Source organism: Protopterus annectens, chromosome 6.part0 (assembly GCF_019279795.1).
Source record: "Protopterus annectens isolate FY-2018-M chromosome 6.part0, PAN1.0, whole genome shotgun sequence".
Taxonomy (NCBI): domain Eukaryota; kingdom Metazoa; phylum Chordata; order Ceratodontiformes; family Protopteridae; genus Protopterus; species Protopterus annectens.
This window is the reverse complement of record NC_056737.1, coordinates 596122063-596146321: the sequence shown is the minus strand read 5'-3', so window position 1 is coordinate 596146321 and position 24259 is coordinate 596122063. Positions and strand designations below refer to the sequence as shown.

Here is a 24259-nt window from a genome sequence, read left to right as displayed (position 1 = left end):
GACTGACGTCATCCCCGGGGTGAATTTTCTGTCTCCCATCCAATCATCAAGGTTCCTTTTGAAGAGGGCCAAGGAGGCGTTCTGCTTGACATGTATGGGCAGTCTATTCCAGAGTATGGGGAGTCTCTGGGTCAGGAACATATCCCTCCAGCATGTTTTGTTTAATGTAATGACAAGGTTTAGATGCCTGGAGCATGTGGCTCTTAGGGATTGGGATTTCTTTAAGTGGAGCATGTCCAACAACTCAGGGTTTGACATGGCCTTGTATGTTAAGCAGAGATTGCCTCTGAGTAAACGATATGCCACAGAGTATAGCTGGAATTATTTTAGGTGGTCAGCATATGGCATCTGCTTTATTCCTGTGATTCTTTTAGTGAGGTATTTCTGCGGCCTTTCCAGCTGTTGCAGATGTCTTGTGAGGTGCATACCAAATGGGGCGTTGTACTCTATAATGGGTCTAATGAGGGCTGAGTACAGTGGGACAATGACCTCCTTTTTTCTGGATGAAAAGCCCTTAGTGATGAAGTGTGCCACATAGAAGGATTTCCTGACTGTTGTGACGATGTGGTTATCGAAGGTGAGACCACTGTCCACCTGTGTCCCTAAGTCTCTCATCCCGCTTTGTGTTTAGTGTACTGCCACCTATGTGGTAAGTCATGGGTACATGTTTTTTCCCAAAGGGGATAACTAAACATTTCTTGGCACCAAACATCTGTTTCTGTAAGGCCCTTTTGTAGAATATACACATCGTTTTGGGATTCAATAATGGCTCCCAGTTTGCAGTCATCTGCGAACTTTGTTAACCAGAGTCCCTTAGCGTTGGCCTGTACTTCAGAGAAGTAGATGCCAACCAAGAGTGGTCCCAGGACTGAGGTACTCCACTTTTCACTCGTCTGGAGCTGGATTTGGAGTCTGCTACTTTTACAGCTGGGTTCTGTCAGTAAGCCAGTTGGCAACCCATTGAGTGACGTAGGGATTTATGCCCAGCTTAGTAAGTTTATCTATGATTCCAGAGTGGGTGATGGTGTAGAAGGCATTGGCGAGGTCTAGATAGGCTATAGGGACCGCCTTACCCTTGTCCACAGCTCTGGAGACTGATTCGAAGAAGTCAGTTAGGTTCAGGAGACAAGATCGGCCGTTCACAAACCCAAACTTGGTGGTGTCCCGTGTTTGAAGGTTGCCAATGTCTTTGTTTATAAGTTCCATGATAATGCATTCCATGACTTTGCAGATCAGGCTGCTCAGACTGATGGGACGGTAGTTCCCAGGATCCAAGGTGGATCTCCCCTTGTGGAGTGGGATAACTGTAGCTGTGCGCCACTCAGTGGGCACAAAGCCTGAGTGAAGCTATGATTAAACATGACTCTTAGGTGAGGTGCCAGTTCACTTTGTTGTTCATGTAGTACACAGCTTGGGATGTCGTCTGGTCCCATGGATGCTGTATTCTTAGCTTTGGAGAGTGCAGTTTCTACCTATGCGGCCGTGATTACCAGAATTTGGCAATCTTTTGGTATTGAGATGGGCCCTTTAGGGAGTGAGAGGGGAGTGGTTGGCACTGAATCAATCTGCCAGGATATTGGCAATATCCTTGGGATCAGTATATTTAATGCCATTCTGTTGTAGCTCAGAGCAGATCTGAGCATTGCCATTTAGATTCTTGACAACTATAGAATGCCTTGTGGCTGTCTTTGGCAATTTTATTTTCGTAACTAGCTTTGGAGGATTTAATGAAGGATCTCAGCTTCTTACTGAGGCTGGTAAGGGAGTTTTTTTGCATCTTGGGATTTTCCTCTTTTCTGCAACAGTTTCTTCCTTCTGTTGTATAGTTTGTTTATGGCAGGGGACCACCAGATTGGCTTCCTTTTTTTGGAGGGAGAGCGTCTTGGTTCTATTTGGGATGGCAAGATTCATGCACGAGAGGATGTGCTCATACAGTGCCTTAGTGTAGGATTCAGCAGTCGAACTTTCTGCTCCCATCTGCATGGGTGTCATGAAGTTTGTCACTTCTGACTTGAGTAGCATGAAGTTGGCTTAGGAGAAGTTTTTTATGGAGGTTTCCTTACTGGGGGATGAGGGTGGGATGTGGATGACGAGGGTGATTTGCTTATGGTCTCAGACCTGACCAATGAGGGGGTGACCACTGGTGTGGAGCATCTAGGTTCCATGTTTGTAATGACCAGGTCTAGGATATTGGAGCTCCTAGTGGGACTATGGATTAGTTGATCCAGGGCATTGGAATTTATGAATTCCATGAACCGTTGGGAAAAGGTGTTGGTACCCGAGTAGTTTTCCCAGTTAATGCCAGGGTAGTTGAAATCACCCATTATTAGGGTGTTTGGTTTTATCTTAATATTTTCCAGCATGTTTAGAAAGGTATAGTGAGAATCTTGGGGCATGGGGGGGGGGTGTCTGTAGCAAGCTACAATTTGGATTGCAGTCTTACCTAGTGTTAGTTGCAACTGGAGAATTTCAGATGCATTCTGTTGGGCAACTTGCCTGTAGGTGTGAATGTCCTTGGTGAATAATGGGCACTCCTTCACTTTTAGTCCTTTAGCGTTTCGGTCTTGGTTTGGTGGCCGAAAAGTGGGATAAGAGTTGTAGCTTGGTATTGCAGGGGTGCTCTCTGGAGCCTTGAGCCAGGTCTCAGTTACTGCACCGATATCAATGTTCTCTATTTTATGAGTGGCTCTAGAGAGTGCATTTTGAGGTTTTAGACTTCTAGCATTGAGTAGCATTACCTTCAGATTTAGCACGCTTATATCTTTTATGGTGGTGGTTTTATCCTTTGAACCTTGCCTAAAAAAGGCTCTATAGAGGTGACAAGATCTTTAGCCAGTAACCAGGGGTGACAGGTGCAGACCATCTCTGGCAAAGTATCGTGGTTTGTCGATCATGTCGTCCCAGGCAGACCGATACTGGATCCCCTTTGAATGACACCAGAAGCTTAGCCAATTGTTGAAGTCGATCATTTTGTCCTTATACTGTGGTATCATTCTGGGTGAAGGCAGGATGCTACTCAGGGCTAGGGTCATACTTGCCTGGGCCACATGATCTGAGAGCTCTTCTATGTCTTTTTTCATATAGTCCTGGGAGGTATGTCTCAAGTCATTCACTCCAACATGGAGAATGACAGAGTTGTATTTGTACTTGTGGAGTGACTTGAGTGCATGCTTTATGTGGCGGATCCTGGCACCTGACAGGCAGCTAACTGTAATTTTCTCCTTGCTCAGCATGGTGAGTGGGACATCAGTTTGCCTGACTATAGAGTCACCTATGACTAAAGTGTTGGGTACGTTGTCTTGCCTTAGGGGCTGTTGTTGGGTGGCACACTGGTGTTGTGAGCTGTGTGTCACTTTGGTTGTGATTGATGTTTGTTTGCGTTTCAGCTTCAGAGGTCCTTGTTGCTTGTGCATGTTAATGTTAAGGGCCTCCGCATATGTGGGTTTAGTGTTGCTATGTGTGGGTATTGATGGTGTGGGTTTTGAAGGGCTATGTGTTGCTTGAGGTGTAGTAGAGGTATTAACCTTCTCCTCTTGACTGTCTAGCACAATCTTGGCTGGAGAGAGCTTTGCTTCCAGTTTGGCTATGTAAGTGCATCTCTCGCAGGTTGTAGTGTTGGGTGGTAGTAGGAGAGGGTTTTCTGTGTACATGAGGCAGTTGCTGCATTGCCCCAGTATGCCCAGATTCACCAGGTGGACAGGAGAAATCACCGGAAGCTGACCCTTGGACATGCCTGTTTAAGTGCTTTTTTTGTAAAGTACAAGAGCTGTTTTCCCTTACCTCTGCAAGGTACTTTGCAATTATAGGCTGTTTAGTGCCTACGATTAATTTCTCCTTATTAACAAGGAGAGTTGAGTGCTTGTAGCAGTTTAAGGCTTCCTAGTGCTTTCCAGCAGTTTCTAGAGCAAGTGCTAGTCACAGGGGTTCAGATTTTAGTTCTACTACTGAGAAACCAGGTACGTTCTAAGGGAAAATTTGAAGAGCACACTTTCTGGCACCTGGAATAGTTTAACCTTAGCCCCGTGGCACTGCATGATGTGAACAACGAGCAAACACATGTGTTTTTAAGTCAGAAAATTGAAAGGGATAGAAATCAGCCCAAAATGGCTAATAAAATTACAATGTCAGAGCTGGAAACCACCCCTCTAGTGTTAGATAGGCAGTATAATGCTCACCACTCCCACTGGTAAGCAGTAGGACTTCCCTCTACCACAGCAACGTCTGGATAGCTCTGAACACAGAAAATAAAGTCCTGAAACCAGCAAAGCCTTGGATCTGGGCTATACTAAGTAGGAAAGGTGGGAAACGAGCAAACAAGATAGTATTTTTTTTGGGGGGGGGGGTTAGGTTAAAACAGGCTAAACAATGCGATAATGCAGTAAATAAACACAGGAAAGGCTAACACACTTGAGTGTGTAGCCCTAAACAGTAAATACAATTAAAACTTTACAAAATTAGCAATTTAAAACTTTTTAAATGAAGCAAGGCAAGTGCACAACTGAAAAACGATTTAAGAGGCAGTAATAGAGTAGAATAAGTAGCTAATCTACCGAAAAGTCTATATATACAGAAAAGCAGCTAAAACAACACTAAAACAATTCAGATTCAGCACAACCTAGAGCACTTGAGTTGTAGCAGTATTAAGGCAAATACAGTTTTAATAAATGCACTAAAATATACTCTATATTTTCAAAATGTTTGAGAAGCACAGTCAGAACAGAGATTCAGGCAATTTTTTTATTTTTTTTTTAAGAAAGGGAGAAAGGAGGAAAAAAGGTAAGAACTAAGTGGGTTGGCCTTCTCAGATGGTCTCTATGTCTTAGGTAGAATGAGCTAATGACACTAGACTGGGAGGAGTGTCCAAGATCAAATTTAGAGTAGGGGTGGGCAACTGCAAGGCCAGCAGGTATAAAGACAAGATATCAATAGGGAGGGGAGGTGGGAAACTTTTTAGTTACACAAGCAGGAATATGGGCAATATTACAGCTACAACCTAAACTATTTTAGGCAGAAAACACTACAGAAATGTTTATCACAGCAGAAAACCAGCAGTGAGCCAATAGCTATGAAATACAGTAGAAGTATGTAATATACAATAAAATTGCTATAAATATCTAGAATAAGCAATAACTACTAAAAATAAGCAAGAAAACAGGTTACTTATTGTTGTATATCACAGATCAGGTTCTCCTCCTCAGATAGCTTCACTGTTATACTTGGCACCTTCCCTTAGATTCCTTTGAAGATTTTAAGTCCTTTTTCCTTAAAGGACCACTGTAGGCAAAAACTTTAAAAACTTATTTTTTATCTTACCATGGAGTTCTACACTATCATAACCTGCCACCAGCACATTAAATATTTATTTTTAATCTTTTTTTAGCCCTGAGTGTACACATGGTGGCAGATATCTTGATGTAGTCTTGCTTTCTTGGAAAGCAACTTCTGATCTATAATGCACTTCAAAGGCATGGATGCCGAGATTAATTTGCTCCAGTTTCTTCTGTCGTATCACATTTCCGTTTAGTTAGAGTGGAGGTAATGAGAAATTTTGCTAAGTTTGAGAATCTCTGGACAAAGTTTTTGAAAGTTTCTTCCAGGGTTGGTCAGTCCTCTGAGGTTTTTGTCATGATTTAAGTATACAGCAATAAGCAGTCTTCTGCTAAAAATGTGTTCAAATTAGACTAAAAGTATGAATCACTTAACTGTTCAGTTAGATATTTTGCAGTCAGTGGCATCAGTTTGTCTTCATCTTCACCATGCAGAGTAAAAGAGCTGTAAATTCTTAATAGCTCAGTAGGTTAATGCCCCTTGGAGAGGAAAGGAATGCAGCTGTAAATGCAGTACACAGTAAAATAACTGTGAATTCTTACATCCAGAATAGTTTCATGACCTCAGGTGAGTGGGGAAATAACACACTCTGGATACTTGCTATGTATTTTTGCTTGACCAGAAACTAAAATTTTGAGAAGTCAAATGATGCAAGGGAGACAAATTCCTACAGAAAGTATCATGCGACTTCATTTCATACCAACACTGGTGAGGCTGGTAGCATGGAAGTGCCAAAGAAGTGAGGAAGCTGCAAAGTCATACTTTAATATGTGAAAGCATAGGGATCATTCTCTAAGGAGGAAAATGTACTCTTGGGGAAAGGAAATGTAGCCTTTAGTGAGTAGTTTTTTGTAATATAACATTTCATATATACCTGACCTTTTGTTTGGACCAGCAGTTAAGGGAAAACTTGAGAATATGGAGGAGATGAAGACCACCCTCACAGCAGTTGACATTAATTTCAGCCTCCTCAGAACATCTTTTCATGGACACAGAATAGTCCATGTCAGTTAAAATTCAAGTGTGGCTTACATCAGTTAAAAGTAAGGGAAGGAACCAGTGAGGTGTCAGAAACTTCCAGAATGGACTCTGGCCCAAAATCATAAATAATCAATGAGTTCCAGGGACTCCACAGTTCTTCTTTAGGAGGGCAGCAGTCTAATCCCAGATGCAGTGTCTTGTGTTCCACTCTAGTCGGGGAGCTGTTTGTACTTCGATTTAGATGTGTGACTGGCTATCATACACATCAAAGGGATTTGGACAGTTATTTTCAGAGGGTACAAAGCTTTCTTCCACACCCCTCCCCTGCCACACCCTATCCATTTGACAGGCATCTCACTTCTTCAGAAGAGTATGGAAAGAAACTGCAGCAAAAGAACCATCTAAGAGTATCCACTCAGACAGACGGAATTTTGTTTTTATTCCACTTTCTTTTCAGCTTTATAATGAACATAAGATTTCATGTTGATTTTTGGATTAAAGTTATGTAACAGTAGGAGGCACAGCTGAAAAACCTCACCTCTGTCGTCAGAGTCACCATGGATGCCTTTACCCTAGGCTGGGATGGGGCATTGTCAAGGACAGACAGTCGAATATGTGTGATGTCAGAGAGAGGCAAATGTGCACATCAGTATTCTGGAGGTGAAGGCAGTCCTAACTGTGCAGGTCTTTCAGGGCTGTCTGCCCTAAGGTGCTAATGTGTCCTTACACATACAGCATGGTTGTGGTTTGAATCAAGCATTTGTGAACTCACCCCTTCCCCCACTGTTCTGAAATTATAAGAGTATGGAATTGGACTATATCAACAGGGTTACTTTTTGTTAACTAGTCATATTCCTATAAAACCAGTGAGATTAATATGATGTGCTACCTTGGGGGGGGGGGGGTGGGGTGGAGACCTGATCCCTGGTAGTTATCTTCTTGTGATTCTGGCTCCCAGAACTAAAACATTGTTACACCCCCCCCCCCCGTGCATCCAGATTAACACACTTGATCCATCTGCTGTCTTTAAATAGCTTTATTTTTAAATAAATGAGTGCTTTCATTTTTTAATAATGACTTCAGTCATATTTCTGAGGAGGCCAGTTTTCTAGCTTCAGGCATTACTTTTACTGATGCTTCACAAGTAATCTTTCAGCCTTTCTCTACCACAGAAGCTCATCTGTCACTGGCAGCAGCAGGATTGCTGTGATTTCTTTGCATTCTAAGCCATTGCCAAATGCAGTAACTTTTATTCCCACATATACACTTCCACTAGTATAATAAATACCCAGGGAAGATGTTTTCCAGAAATGCCTTCCATGATTTCTTTATGCTTTTACACCATTTCCACTTATTCCAAAGTTCATTTAGAAAGCCAAGCAGAATAAGACCAAAGTTATTCATTGCCCATTTCAAGCTTCAGTAAATAAGTGTATTTTCTACCACCATGGCATCTTTTGGAATGCCTATACAGTTGAGGTCCTACAGAATCCTGCTGCTTCATTCGTCCTGCTACCCTCACCCAGACCTTCATTTCCTTCAACCAAATGCTTATTTGCTCTATTTTCATTAATAGCCAGGGAATCCTCATACCTGCCATTGCTGTGCGAAGTCTTATTTCTTCTCATAGTGACTAGAAAAGCCTGGAAGTACGATTTATTTTTTTCTCTTTGAGCAACTTCCAAGAGGTTGAACTCTTTTTCAACACCAGTATCTGCAGATGTAAATAACATTTTGATACATGCCCAAGTTAATAATCTATAAAGGGCCACCTTGCTGTCACGTCCAGCCTTCTGTCAAGTCTGCAGTAGTTTATCTTTGGCTTTCTTAAATGTTTGCAAAGCTTTCCTGAAATGCACCTTTCACACTTGCTGTAAAGAACAGTGTCCCTTCATGATATGTGCATTTCATGTTAGCAAAGCTAACCATTCCTCCTTTTGTGTCTGCTGCTGGTGCTGATTTGAAGTGTCTGTATTGGGAAAGACTGTTTCTAGTTTTCTTTATTTTTGAAACACAAGCCTTATGTGTAAAGGTTTTCTAAAGTTAGTTGTAATTCCAAAGTAAAGGAAATGCTTGTGAAGCCAGGATAATGCCAGGCTAAAGGAAACATTTAAAAATGTAATTTGTTAGGTATTGATTTTTCTTTTTCTTCTCACTTGCTAATCTGCAGTCGAGTGTTGGTCTCATGATTAGAAGAATGTATGACCATTTGTCTTTCTGAATATCAAAGAATATGGAATGTCTTTGACATGTTTTGGATCCCAAAACATGTTATCTTCTATTGTTAATGTGACTAACAAAGATGAAAAACCTGGAACGGTCCTGTTGTTGGGCTATATTGCTGATTGACTTAACAAACCAAGGTGGATTTGGAGTGCAAAGGAAACGGATATCAATGTGTATGTGCAATTGTTTCAGATGCTATGATTAATAAAATAACTGGCCTAGCTACTTGTTTTATACAAAACAGGATGTTTTTGATGGATGATATTGTGTAGCTTTGAGGCTGGAAAAAATATAACTGTGTGTGTTGGTAGTAAGTTGATAGCGTCTTGTTTGTGTGGAACCATCCGTGAGTAGCAGTTTACTTTATCTAAAGACACAATTTCTATAGACTGCAGTGGTGGTGCTGCAGTAGCGTTGTCGCCTCACAGTTAGACGTTGCCCATTTGATTCTCAGAGCGTCTTCTGTGTGGCGACATGCGTGAATGGGCGTTCCTTCGTTGAAGGTCGTGCGTTAGGCCTGGCAAGCCAACACGTAAAAATCTACTGCCAATCATTAGCGGACGGGAGTTCCGCTGTGGCGACCCCTAACCGGGAAAAGCCGAAAGACACAACAACTGTCTGGGGAACTTTGATATCTGGAACTTAGTTTTCTGTGTGCATTCTCTCTGTTTTTATTGACTTCCCTGTGTGCAAACATATGCACATTTTACTCTTTTTGCACTGTTTTATTTATTATTTAAGTAATGTTAATTTGTTGATCTTTAAACTGTTATGGTTGGCATTTTAAATTATTTATGATAGTATTTATACACTATTAATTGATAGTTTCACTGTTGGTTAGTATGTTGTATGGCACACATCTCCCCTTAGACTGCGTAACACCTAGTCCTAGTGAAAGCAGTATTAATTAATTGGTGTATTTCATATTTCATTTGATTTAAGACCAGCAGATAACTAACAATCCTGGCTTTTTCAGGATGGTGGCAGTACTACCATGCCAGAACGAAGGCCTATGGAGAGCTGGAGAATTCTGCCAGCCTTCCTTGGGAGTGTGTGTTTGCGTACACATGCATGTGAAAATAATACTTTGCGAGAAAGGCAGTTAGTATGGATACAGGAGTACTGGAAGACACTGGTTCACAGACAGAATGTGGTGATACAGGCCAAACACTTCCAGGTCCTTAGACTTGGTTCTGTAAGTAGCCTGTGTCCAATCCAGTTTGGGTGTGTAGGTTGGAAGACCATGACTATCACGGCAGTGCATTTTGTTTCTTTGCTGTTTCAGCCAAAGAGTACTTTGTGGAGCAGTTATTAAAAAAAAAAACTTGTGTGGACTTTCTTGCTGTTAGTCACTCTTGGATGCCAGTGTTAGGGTTCAAGCCCCATCTGTGCCTGCCATCTTGACATGAGTGGGTGACATTGTGTCATCTGGGTGTCACATTGGTGGCAGTAGTGTATTTATACCATAAATTTAGGGGACGTGGTGCTGATTCACCATCTCATTTAGTGGCTAGTGGTAAGGATGCTGGAACTGTAGCTATTCAACCTAAAACAGCTTTGTTACCAAATGGGTGTATGTGTGTGTGTGTTCTCCCTTGCAGCCTTAAGGTAAAATAGTTCTGGTTCTGTACTTCACTTATTTTTTATATAGCTTAGTTTAAAATGAACTCTTGACAACCTTGGTAAAATGTCAGTAGTCCAGTTGACAAAGGAATGTAAAGCCAGTGGAATTCAGCATGCTAATATGTCTATGGAGGAGATGAAGGCAACTTTGTGCACAATACTCCATGGAGACAGTTTGCAGAAGACAAACCAAAGGCAGGCATTTTCTTCCCAAGAGGACTTTCAAGCCCAACTGGAAGTACAGAGAATCACTTGAAATGAAATGTATAGAACTCTGGGCAGCTGAGCAAATGCAACAGCTGGAAGGAGAAGAGAGAGGAAAGCAAACCTCTTTAAAAAGGAAAAGATCATTTGATACCTAAAGGCATGAGAGTCATGGGTATGGAGAAAATCACATCCATCCAGGAGGTACAAAAAATTTCCTCCTGCCATAGAGTGTTTTGAGGAATGTCTGGGCTTCACATAAGCTGTAACTCTACTTGTATGGCAGAAATGACAGTAGTGGCTTGTTTAGAGACAACAGCTGTATATGTCACAAAATCTGTGTCCTGTACTGTAGAAGGGAAGGGATATAGAGATCATTGCCAAAAGAGAGTGTCAACAAAACCATAGTCAAACCTACAGTGTTAAGACAAGAGCACAACCTGCTTAGGCAGTCAACTCCAGTTAGGGCCTCAGGCAGGAAACCTCTTCAGGTACTTATGCTCAGAGTCTATATGGATTGTGAAGTAGGGTCAAGGCAGCAAGAATCTGGCTGTTTTTGAGGACGTTCTCGCTGATGTCCTAATAGGGAATGAGTTTGACAGTGCAGAATCCAATGTACATGTTGTTAACATGCAATCAGTCATGAAGGCAGTGTTGTGAGAAAGGCTGGTGAGAAAGACCCAGCTGGAGCCCCCACACTCCATTTTGGGACTGATGATGTGGCTATTTTAGAAGGAGAACTAGTCAGTAGCAGTAACCGAGGATCTGAGCCTTATTAGACAAAGGATACTGGACTTCCCGTGGAAGGTGACAGCCGGAACTGAAGGCACCACTGGCCGACAGTACCAAACTTCCTTTAAAAGAGGAGCTGTGGAGGATCTGTAAGGAGGAGGAATTGAGGCAGGCTAAGCTGTTAGACTGTGCTATACAGGATATGAGTGAGGTAGTCAAGGAGACTGCAGGTATTCCAAGGATACAGGGTGTCCATGTACTGGGGCAAAAGACTGTTTAACAGGGAATGGTTTCCTGAAGGAGGGCCACAGAGATATGTAATACAGCAGTTCTTAATACCCAAGGCCTACCAATTGGTACTTCTGGCCATAGCCCATGATATTATTTTGCAGGCCATATGGGCATAATGTATGCCAAAAGATGGCTTAAGCAAAATTTTTATTGGCCTGGAATTGCAAAAAAATTAAGGTAATGCAGGACCTGTGAGCAGTGCCAGAAGGTTGACCGTGCTGAAGAAGAAAGCCAAGTCTGCTTTGATGGCTTTTCCTGTTATTGAGAAACAATTTCAGAGGATAGCTGAGGGTATTGTGAGACCTCTGAGTACCCCAAGTTCCACAGATAAGAAATATATCCTAGAAATGGTGGATTATGCCCATAGGTGCCCAGAAGAAATGGCCTGAAGCAGAGAAGGTAGCAAATGCTTTGCTAGGCATTTTCAGCAAGGTAGGTATCCCGGTGAAAATACTGAAAGTTGAAGGTGCTGTCTTTATCAGACCTTCTGGCATGTTTGAGGAAGTGCTGTTATAAAAAGCACCTAAAGACTACTCCCAGCTATGCACAGACAAATGATCTGGTGGGAATGTTTAATTCTCTTCTGAAGACTGTGTTGTGAGAGACTTTGCAGTCCAGTTCATGATGGAGTAAGACATCATCTCTTCTTTGCATATAAGGAAGTGCCCCAGAAATCCAAAGATTTTTTCACCCTTTGAACTACTGTCTGCTTTTGGGGTAATAGAGCCTCTGGATTTAATTTGTAACCAGTAATCCCAATCATGTTTAATGTCTGGTGTAATGTTTGATGTCATCAGTGAATGGTTGCCTAATATTGTCTCTAGAAAAAAGCCTTTCAGAATATTTAGCATGATATTTGCTTCCAGGAACACAGGGAGCCTAGATGAACTTGTTGACCCCAGCAACTAGTTTCTTTTGGTATGTTCCATTCATTATCTTTTAATGATGAGCCATAAATCCTTTCCTGTGTGTGTTTCTGTGGGCCTTGAAAACAGCTGTATTACATCAAAGTGGATTATTCTGGTTTTAATGTGACTTGTTCAGGGAAGAATTGTACTTGCTTACTGCATGCAAAAAGCATCATTAAGGCAAATCTGAGCATATATAAGTAACACAGAAATGATTGAAAAACTGAACTCCACGGATGACAGGCATCCTTAGTTTAGATGTCTGTGTGCATTCTATGTAACTAACCCAAAGTCCATCAGGCAAGTACACCTTTTATTGTAACTACATGCTTAAGAGTCAAGTAGTGGCTGCTGTTCAGAATAATTTTGACAGTGAGAAACATGTTGGTTTAAAGGAACAAAGTGTTTATAATCCAGTGTTGCGTACCACTTTGCAAGTGTTTAATGACGTTTGTGAAAAGGAATTCAGACAGAAATTGGAGGCAAACACTAACTTGAAAATTTTGTAATGTATCATAAAGGGAGAACAACACTTTTTTTGATTTACCTAAAATACAAACATTTGGGTGATGAAAGCTGATAAAGGCAGTGGTGGTATTACCAATACAGTGGATTATAATACAGCAATTTTTCACATGTGTTAAGTGATGACAACTGCTATGAAGAAGTTTCAGTCAGGTGTATTAGTGATAAATTTTCAGTAATTGGCAATTTATTACTTGATATATTAAGTAAAAGATATATAGATTTATATAATTTTCTTAAAGTGGATTTTCCTAAAATGGCTAGATTGTCTGGTATATCGAAAATCCACAAAGATAAATTAAAACCACCTTTTAGATATGTAGTAGCATACTTCTCAACTTCTTTGTGCAAGAAATTTGGACAAAGCCAAAAATAATGGGGGGAAGAAGGGCCCAAGAAATAGGGACAATTTTTAAATGTTGCTCTTATAAACTTAAAATTGATAAAATAACAGATTTTGCATTCGCATATATTTTCTGAAGGCTTTAAACTCTGAAACTCAAATGTCTGTCATTATTTGATGACTTCAACCGTAAATGATTTGCCAGAAAATCATACATTTTATGAATAAAAGATTGAAAATAAGAGGTAAAAATCTGGACATTCTCTGAAAATCTAGACAGTTGAAAGGTATGTGTAGTAGCTGCAGATTTTTATGACTGAGCCAATTTTGATTTATTTGGATCATGTCTTGAATCCAGTAATATAGAAATGGAGTTTTTTTTTTAAAGATTCTTGGCATTTATTAGATTTATTACATCATTTTGGATTTAAGAAAGGTAATGTCATTCTAGCGACTTTAGTTTTTGTCTCATTATATACTACTGTTCATCAGGAGCAAGGAATTATTGTTTGCATTTACAGTGTTTGAACATATGATCATTAATACAATTTTTTTTTACATTTTTAGAACTTGTTTTAGAAAATGTCTTTACATTTGCTAAGTATTTTAAGCAAAAGAAAGGGGTAGCAATGGGTGCTAGAGTAGCACTACTGTATGCCAATTTAGTAATGGTATGATGGGAACAGGAATATTTAAAGACTCGTCTTTCTTTATAAAATATATTTTTGTAAATGCTTCATAGATGATTTAATATTCCTATGGGGTTGTACATCTGATGAATTTAAACAGTTTCTGAAGGAGCCTGGTCTTAACAAGCACATTAATATCAAGTTATTTTTTTTCGCTATCACAAAGATTATAAATTGAGATTTTTAATAATTTAATGTATATGCTGTTATCCAATATATTTCATTTAGTGAAGAAATTTATATTACAGGGATATTTAAAGTAGTAGTATTTGATAGGTTTAAAAAAATCACATGATTATGATGAAATAGCCCATAAAGTGTGGGTTTATTTTGGATTAATTCATTCTGGAGAAGTTCTGAAATTAAAAAGAACAAAAGTGCTCAATTTACTTATCTTTCTTTTGCATACTGTTTTTAGAATGTTTGTTTTTGTACAGTGAAACAATGTCTCAGTAACTGCACAGATATAAATGTTTGAGTTACTGGTAAGCCAGGCATACAGTTCGCTGACTCCCATTTTTAACTCTGTGACATGTCACTTTGGTGGTTAGTAAGACATTTAGGGACACATTCTTCTTGGGTAGTTTTTATTTTATCATTTTCAGTTGTACTTTCATTAACCAGGTAAGCGCACTGGACACAAGTCAATATTCCAGTTTTTTTAAAAAGCTGACTTAACTAAATTTGGTATCAGTAAGGCTGTAGAAAAAAAAAAAAACTTACTGTAGCTTCCACTACAGCCTTTCATGTAATACAGTGTAGTTTTGACTACACTAATATGACTAAGTCAGCAGCCATAGAAATGTGCTTGCACTCAGTAGCATGTGGCTTAGATCATCCTTTTCCAGGGTGATGTCCACTTTGGTTAGACCTCCTAGTCCTGGTTGAGGGCTTCCAAAAGAGAAGTTGAGCCTTGACCAAAATAAACAAACTAATGCTGTACCTCCCGGTTTCACCCGTCCCCCATTAACATGATAAAATTTAAACATCAAGAAGTGTCATTTTCCTATTAGAAGAGCTGAATCTTTGGGAAGATGACGGAGTTGTCCCTACAGTCACAATTCTCATTTTCATATAGAACAATCTGTAAGGGGGTGATTTTCTGAGCTTGCCCCGTGGATAGTCATTACTCAGCACCATGGACAATTGAGTTCTAGACATGGTCTCAGAAAGCCACATCTTAAATCTGTTAGATATTCCAATACGAAGTTCTTCCAATAAAGACAAGTTAGTCACCACAGGACATTTTAGAAAACGCAAACTATACTCCACATGCAGACAATAAAACCTTTTCCTGATTCAGAGAACTTTTGAGGGTTATATTTTCACTGTTTGTTGCATCTTAGACAGCAGTAAATGCATTCTGTTTATTACTTTTTGGATGATGCCTCCCAGATGTCTTTGCACTGAGATACCTCTATGCTGTCACTGGCTATTTTATGTGCTGTTTTGCACATCAGTGGATGAGAGTCTGCACAGGAGGTTCCTTTAATCTGCTGTAGATTCCACATCAGATTCAGTGCAATGTTTTGCCATTTGGTTTCTCCTTTGTTTAGTGTGGTTATCAGGGTACTTGCTGTGGTGGCAGGAGCTTTAAAGGAGGAGGAGCTTCATGTTTTTCCCATGCCTCTGCAGCTGGTGGCTGTACTTGAGGGACTCTGTGGCAGCATTCCTGGCTTAGAAAAACTTTACAGATGCAGGCTTTGGTTGTTTCCATAGTCTTGGAGTCCTCTCTCCTCCTTTGAATGCCTTCAGTAGGGCAGAACTTCAACATTCTTCACTGTTAGCTCTTCTCCGTAGGCAGAGACAGGAAGGCAAAGATTTTTACAGCATGGGGCGAGTATGAGGTGGAGGGCCCATGTTCTAGACCCTTCTTTAACTCTTGGCTTTACAGCTTCACAGTCTTTACACTACTATTCTCACAGATGTGGATGGTGTCACTGACTTTGAGGTGTTATGGCTGTAAAGCCATCACTCCCTCATGAACCATCCTCTGTTACCATACCCTTATCATTAGGCTATGTATAGTGAACAATTACCTTCATGTGTGTTCCTTTCCCTCCTACAGTAGGACCTGGATCTTCAATGTCGTTGGGTGGGCACCTGCGGTCCCAAGTTCCTCAACTCTGAACACTGCCCTGCATGGCCCGGCTCTGACCAGTTTGGGGCCATCTGACTCTTGGAGCCGTAGTCTCGGTGCCGGATCCGAGGGGATGGTGTCTGCTTCGAGTCTTTCAGAGTCAGCCCTTCCACTCAGAGTCTCAGCTCCTCGAGGCTCAGATCTGGCTCCCCGTCGAAGCAGAGGGTGATGGATCTGGTACTACTCCCAGTTTTGGGGATTCGTTCTCCCCCTGCTTTTGATGTGGTGGAGAGAGTTCTGTCAGCCCCTTTGAGACCATTGACATTGTCGTCCTCGGCGACCGTACTGACTCCCTCTTTTTCTGGTCCGGAATCTGCCATCCTGACCCCCTCAGGGACAGCCTGTCACCTCTCCATACCAAGAAACTCCCCCTGGGAATGGCCTGAGTTTTCAGAGTCCTCCCCAGAGACCCTCCCCCAGGAGCTCCTTTTGAAACATACGTGCAAAAGACGGCAATTGGACTCCTCGCCGGACTCCCCCCATCACCCTCGATTATGTCTTCTTTGGAGACATCATAGAAATCCTATGCCAGCATGCGGGGTGATCTGTCCAAAAACCCAACTTAGATGAGTTGGTGTTCCTGGAGGCATTTGGTGTAGGACCCTCTACCTCCTATGATTCTGTCATCTTTTGGAGAACCCTTTGTTCCCTAGATGTGTATTTCCAGCTTGCATATTTGTATAGAGTATGTATGAGTTCAGAGAAGCAGAGTAAAATAATATTTGTCTCTCTCATTTTGTGGTAGAGAAGAACTGGAAGTTGCCAAGCAGACCCTTTTCAAATTTTGTTTACTAACTATCATATTTTACAGTCATGAAGCAAACTGCTATTCAAATCATTCTAGTTTCAAAGATCAGTCTTCCAGAGGTGTGGCTGCTTCAAGAATTTCTCTTTTCTGAGCATTTATGCCATAGCCACTTGATCATAGATTCACACCTTCAGTAAGTATTTCTGCTTAGACAATGATCTCCACCCAGACTTGGACCTCTTTTGGAGCATTGTTGCTTCAGGACTCTGATTTTTTTTTTCCTTTGCAAATTTTGGATGTCATGTAAGCTGCTTCTATTCAGGACGATTTATAATATTCACTATTTGTTATTCTTCCCAACATCTCCCAAAGCTGGGTGAAACAGATGCATTCATCAGCTGATCTGGCAAGGAGGCCTTTCTGTGGTGGTTTGCGGTACCAGTTACCTTTCCACTCTCCCTTCCTCTCTGGGTAGATTCTTTTCTTCTGCTAGTGATAGATTTTTCTGCAAGCACAAGCCAGAAAGTGAAAGAAGATTTCTCAAAAACTCAGTTCTGACATATACCCTGCTTCACTTGCTGTGTAATGATTTCATGCACAATTTAATTTCCTCATGCTGGTCTTGATATCAGCATTCTATAATGTATCGTCTGTTGCAATGGTTTTACAGTCTTCAGTCTTTCAGAGTTTTATCTTTCTGGCTTAACAGACCAGTTTATCACATATGAATATAACTGTTAAACCTGAGATGGACTTTTTATGACTACTTCCCTGAAGGGATTGAGTATTTATCTTGATTTTGTATCATTTGTTTATGTTTAGTGCCATTTTGTACACCCTTGCTCACTGTAGAAGTATATCTGTTACTAGACCTCATTCTCATGAGCTTAAGACACTAAGGTTGGTGGTGTGAAGCTTTATAAGAAAGAAATATAGGCTATGACAAGATCAGGAAAATGCTTCAGTCTTAGAATGGACATTGGCAGTGTCGTATTTTCCATGCTTATGTGCATCTTGTAATAGTGGGATCTGCATTGCAGATGCCCTAAGCTGACATCTAAATTTGTCTTTCGATATTGAGATTCATACTACTGATGATGACAAAATGATTTTCTACAGTGGTGGTAGTTTTCTTTAAGGTAAGCTCCTTAATGGCATCTCAGTCTCGTAAAACAGCAGTGCCTCACAGGATGCTTTCTTAAAGCAGTATCTTTGTTTATGAATGCATATATTTACAAATGATGACAGTGTGTTATTATTTGCAAGGAAAATGTGTGTTTGTGAGTTGTGTAGTATTTGCAAAGCTTTTTACTTTGTTGTGGAGACTGCTGCTGGTGAGATTTGGGTAAAAGTAGGACTGGCAACACCAGTGATGATACCTCAGAGTCCCATATTTTTTTCTGCGTTAGGTGAGTTAGTTTTGGTTTGTTCATTAAGGTTGGACCATTATTTTTTTTTTGTTGTTATAAACTGTGCATCGTGTTCTGAATTTGTGATTGTCTTTGTATAACTTTGTTGATAGAAGTGAAAGCAGGTATGATTGATTTTAGTTAATAGATGCTTATATATTGCCATGTAAATGGTTTATGAACTCATCAAAAGGCTGATCTTTTCTGATTTTTTTAGACTTATAACCAAAGTCAGTCTAGCAAAAGGAGTGTTTATAAAGCGATCATGGCAAACAACAGCAAAGGAGTTAACCTCTGCCAGCACAGCCCACGAATGATACCCATTGGAATCAACCCTGTGGTTCATAAAATGTTCATTTCTTGTGGGACTTACGAAACAAAGGAAGTGTCCAGAAGTTCTTCTAAAAGTCGAAAGTCTTCAAGTTGCATATTTGATTCAGGTGGACATCCCAAAGGACAAGGTAGGCTCTCCACTGTCAGTAAGACCATTTATTTTATACTACTGTACCTGTCTAGTTGTTTTTCTTCAAGTTTTTTAACATATTATGATAACAGAGCATTAGTAGCAGTATATATCAGAGTTTCTAACATGTCCTGAGACTAGGGGTTAGGTAAAATTACAAGGCGAACACATGCCTTTGAGTAGGGAACAAAAATGAGTTGACATGGGACTTATTCAGGGTAAAGTATGTGAGCCGAAAGACATTTTTATACTTTTATTTTCAGAAGCAAAGGGGATTCACTAGTATTTGCAAGAGATGCCTGCAGGTACTATATCACAAAGACCTACTGATAAGAATGAAGTAACAATCAGGATTTATTTTTCTGTCAGAGTAAGCACAGGTGAGTTGGTGGCAGGAAGAGCTTCTGCTTAGTGCCATTTTCACTAACGTGCAGTTGTCACTACTTGTCTATAACTTCTGGCTTTAAATATTTCTCGTTATTCTGGATATACTTGCTGATTGTTTTTCTTCTCGGTCACTCCAATTCCTGACCTGGTCCAACCTCCTCCATTCGCCTTTGCTACACTCGGGCTCATTCTGCTCCCCTGCCCCCACCTCCACTTCCCTTACAATTATGCTCTCTATACCTCACCTGTTCCGTCACTCTAACCAATCGACTTTCACCATTAGTTAACAGTTCCTCTCTACCTTTTCCACTCCCACCATACTCTCCTCCTTCCTAGTCTCACAAAATTAATCTTTCCTCTCCCTGTATCCCCCTACCTTACCTCTATCTCCGATGCACTTACTTCATGTAAGTAGCCCCCACCCACACACCTCAGTATCCTTAATTACTGCAAACTCTTAACCAGTCTTTTAAACTCTCATACTTCTTTCTCAAGCACTAATCTTTCATCATGATGATTGCTTATCTTATTACTACCCTTCTCTTTTTCGTTTCACTTTCAACCACATACCACATTGAATACTCCTCACTTACAGCTAATCTCTCCATCTGTCTCTCATTTCTCACCCTCACACCTCTTCAAGATTAATACATTTCCAGAAAAAAACACTCTCTCCTCTACTATGAAGTCAGGGTCTGGCTAACATGAACCTCCACACATATATTATTACTTTCTTGGATACATTTCTGAATGGGGACATCCATCTCAGTCTCCAGGTCCACCTGCCTCTACTTCTCTCAAATACACACCTCACCCCTCAACTTCTCACCCCCACCCCCTCTCCTTCTCTTAAAGCATTTAAATATGTATTCTCTAAATATTCAAAGCGTAGTAAATAAAATCACAGAACTGAACTCCTGGATTGCTGGCATTTCCCCACGCATTTTAACCCTGTCAGAAACCTGTTTAAAACCACGTATCTTAAACACTAAAATCTTACCTCCAGGCTATAACATCTTTCACTCTGATAGAATCAATAAGAGGGAGGTGGAGGTGTTGCCATCCTCTACTTTGAATAACTTAATCTCTCTCCACTCTCCATTTCTATACCTAACTTTGAACCTGCTGAAATGTTTATTGCAAACTGTCTCCTAAACTCACACAAAAAAATTTGCAATAGCCTCTCTCTATATACCTCCAGGGAATAATATTCCTATCCTTGAGAACATTCTCTCATGGTTCGCTCAATATGTACCATATGAAATCATTATCCTTGGTGATGTAAATGTCGACTAGACTAAACTTTCAACTACATCTCAGATGTTCTTCGTGTTTCACTGTTGCAGTCATCACATTTGGGTTATCCCTGCCAGGGTAGCCCTCGGCTGGCCCAAATACCAGAGGCTTAGTATTTCTGCGTCTGTTGCTGTCGCTTCAGGACTGACGTCAGGTCATCAGTAGTACAAAATAAGGCAGTCAACGCCATTACTTCAGTCTTTCTTGTCATGGAGCCAGAAGCAGTTCGCCCGAGTGCCGGTTGGACGCTACCTGAGATTCGTCTACATAATTGAAGTTAAAGTCTTCGAAAGCTAAGTACCCCGTTGGGGATCCTTTTTTCTTGCACTAACCGATGTCAGAAAAAGTTAATAATTGTCTTGCCTGTGGAAAGCAAATACCACACCGAGACTTTCATTCTTACTGCATCACTTGTTTAGGCCCAGACCACGATGTCCCCGTTGTCGCTTTTGTGCTTTGTTCAATGCCAGAACTATCCGTTGTCTGGCCCTTATTGTCGCTAGATATTTTCGCTTACAGTCCTCGAATTCCAATATGGCTTCGGTAAGCCTTCTGACAGCAGATCTTCCAAAAAAAATGTAAAGATAAAGACAGAGACAGACCACACAGGTCCAAACCTACCGATGATGCTTTCGTTAAGCTAGTTGTCAGTTCACCGGTCCTCAGTGAGGTGCTTTCACAGCCCCTGATGCCCTTTGCAGGCCACTACTGAGATGCTTTCAGAGTCTGGTATGCCGCAAAACTCTTCTTCAACTAAGGATCTTCCAGTCGTCTCTACCTTGGATGGGTCCGGAGCGATTCTCGACACAAGCCGACATCTTCTTTCGCGACTACCGTTCTTTCAAAAATTACTGAGTTTCTTAGACCCAGGGTACAAACCGCACCCAAGAAACCGATAACCCAATCTCAGGCATCTGCATCCTTGCCTCAGTCTCAAATGCTTAAAATGGCGGAAGACCTTATCATGCTGATCAGGAGAAGCCAAGCTACCCTCTCCAAAAGGAAAAGAGATCTGTTCCCTGTAGTTTTGTCTGAACAAGAGTCAGATGCCTCTGATGCATCTGAATATGAAGACATGCAACCCCTCTCGACTTATGAGGATTCTGATGCAGAGGATTCCATCCCATCAGCCTCTCCCTTCATACCTTAAGGGAGCATTTCCAATGGGAGAGTCAAGACTACCCGCAGTCTAAAAAGAGACTCGGGGAATTCTTAGATCTTCCACAGCACAGACCCTTGGCCATCCCCCCAGTCCTGGATGTTTTCCTGGAATCTGGCTTGTCTCCTGACACCCTCGCTCTTGCACCCAAAAAAAACAGACTGGTACTATAGAGTCCCTGACTCTCACAAATTTCTTTTTAAAAATCCTACTGCTGACCCTGAGATAATTTCTCAAGGGCCTGAAGGGATTAAAGCAACCTCTGTTTAGAATCTCTCCCCACCGATAGGGATTCCAGAGCACTAGACAGATGGGGTAAAAAAGTATGCACCTCAGCTATTCTTGCTATTAGGGCACTAAATTGTCAGTTCCATATGCTAAAACTTCAGCAACATATCCTGGAACTCCTCAAACAAAAAATGTCTTCCTTTCCTGCTTGTGCAGAATCTAAAGAGTTACAAGAGTTAATGCATTCTGCAAGTCAAGTAACTAAACACACCTTGCACTGTGGGTTTGATGACCATGACGCTTCTTGCAAGGCAGTCACTGGATCTGTCATTAAAAGGCATGCATGTCTTGAGGAACAGCCCCTGCCAGACCATTTCAGATCTAAAGTGTTGGATGCTCCCTTGCACATAGACAGCTTATTTGGCACTAAGGCAGAAGAGGTCTTAAAAAAAATGGAAGAAAAAGCAAAATCCATGTAGACAGTTAAGGATTTCTTACAGGTCCAGCCACTCAGGTTCAGCAGGCATTGTCCCACCAAGCACTGGTCCTTTCCTGCTCCCACTAAGCCAGTCCAGCCCATTTCCCGGGGAACCAGACTCCCCAGACAGCAGCCACAGGGAATGCAGAGATCTAAGCAGTGGACTACCTCCACTTCAAAACCAGGGAGTTCTAAGCCACCCCTTATGGTAAGAACTCACAAAGACTCACCTCCCCCACCCCCTCCCTCTGCCCACCTTCACTTACTCCTAGGAGGAAAACTCTCCTTATACGCAAGCACCTAGGTCACCATTACCAGCGACTACTGGGTTCTCAACATAGTGTCTCAGGGATACAAATTTTCCTTCCACACCCTTCCAACCCAGAAGGGTTCCCAGATCTGCCTCCAAACCAGTGGGCAGAGGCTCAAAAGCAAATCCTTTCCCTACTTTCTATAAGGGCAGTAGAGCACGTTCCTGCAGAACAGATAGGCCAAGTTTTCTACTCCAGACTTTTTCTGGTGTCCAGAAAAGAGGGCACCTGCCCCCCCCCCCCCCATCCTCGATCTATCCATTCTAAACACCTTCCCGGTGATCCCAAAATTCAAAATGCTCACCCTCCATCAGCTGCTACCCATGCTCTCCAAAGATGCTTGGCTAGCCATCCTAGATCTAAAAGAGGCCTACCTCCACATTCCTATCAGGGAATCATGCAGGAAATGTCTCCATTTCAGGGCAGGATCTCAACACTTTCAGTTCTCTGTACTTCCCTTTGGCTTATTTACTGCTCCCAGAGTTTTCACAAAATGTCTGGCTCCAGCTATTGCCTTTTGCAGACAAAGGAATATCCAGATTTACCCATGCTTAGACGACTGGCTTATTCAGGCAGACGGCCAGGAAAAGCTGCTCAAGCACCTGGCCTTTGTAAAGACCCTACTAACCTCCCTAGGGTACACAGTCAACGAAAAGATATCCAAACAGGTACCCACCCAAAGGATTATCTTCCTGGGAGCAAGCCTAGACACAGGATCCCAGATGGCATTCCTTACACCAGAAAAAAAAATTTTCCTGACAACCTGCTTCTCTCAACTAGCCACCAGACCCCAGTTATCTGCAATGAAGATCCTGCAAGCTCTGGGGTTCATGGCATCTAGCATACTGCTCATTCCATATGCCAGACTGCATATGAGGAAACTTCAGTGGTACCTAAAAAGCCTTTGGTGTCAACACTCTCGAGACCTGGTGACTATTATACTTATAATTCCTTGCCTCAGAGAAGATTTTCTTTGGTGGGCAATGGCATGCTCCCACAACAAGGAACTACCTTTCTCACCACTCCCCACTGCCCAGACCCTCGCCACAGATGCATCAAACTGTGTTTGGGGTGCACACCTGGATGGCAGGTGCATACAGGGTCAATGGAGCCCGCAGCAAATCCCTCTGTACAAAAAAACAAAAAGAGATGATGGTTGTCCAGCACTCCTTGATAGCTTTCAAACCCCTTCTCTCCCCAGGGGCTCTCCTGATCAAAACAGACAACACCACTGTGATGTGGTATATCAACAAGCAAGGAGGGATTCACTCCTACCCTATATGCAGGCTGGCCATGACCCTTTGGCACACAGCCTCTGCCATGCAACTGCACTTGTTAGCACAATTCCTACCAGGTTTTCTCAACTCTCTGGCAGACCAATTAAGCAGAAATCTTCTGGACCGACATGAGTGGCAGCTCAACAGAAGAACCTTCACCCTAATAACTCAGAGATGGGGCACCCCAAAGGTCGATCTCTTTGCCTCCCACACCAACCATCAGCTCAGCAAATTCTGCACCAAGGAGCATCACTGCATGGCTTGGAAAGTGGATACCCTGTCCTTCTCCTGGGTCAGTCTATGCCTTTCCTCCACTACCTCTCATCCCCAGGGTACTCCTCAAAATAAAGGACGAAAAACCAAGGGCAATTCTTATAGCTCCAGACTGGCCTCGCCAGCACTGGTACCCCTTGCTGCACAGCCTGTCTCCACTGCCACCATGGCATCTTCCTCAGATTCCAAACCTCCTGACCCAGAGGGAAGGGGAATTCATGCATTCCCAATTGCAGACAC

At 41.7% G+C, this 24259-nt stretch overlaps 1 protein-coding gene across 2 annotated transcripts in view; it reads left to right on the top strand.

Moving 5' to 3' along the window:
• Nucleotides 1–24259, top strand: part of FANCM (FA complementation group M) — a 2552324-nt gene that overhangs the window by 1323854 nt on the left and 1204211 nt on the right. For both annotated transcript variants that reach the window (XM_044074265.1, XM_044074264.1), the window contains exon 11: nt 18365–18608. In XM_044074265.1, coding sequence (XP_043930200.1) covers nt 18365–18608 — 244 coding nt within the window. The remainder of the gene's footprint in view (nt 1–18364; nt 18609–24259) is intronic.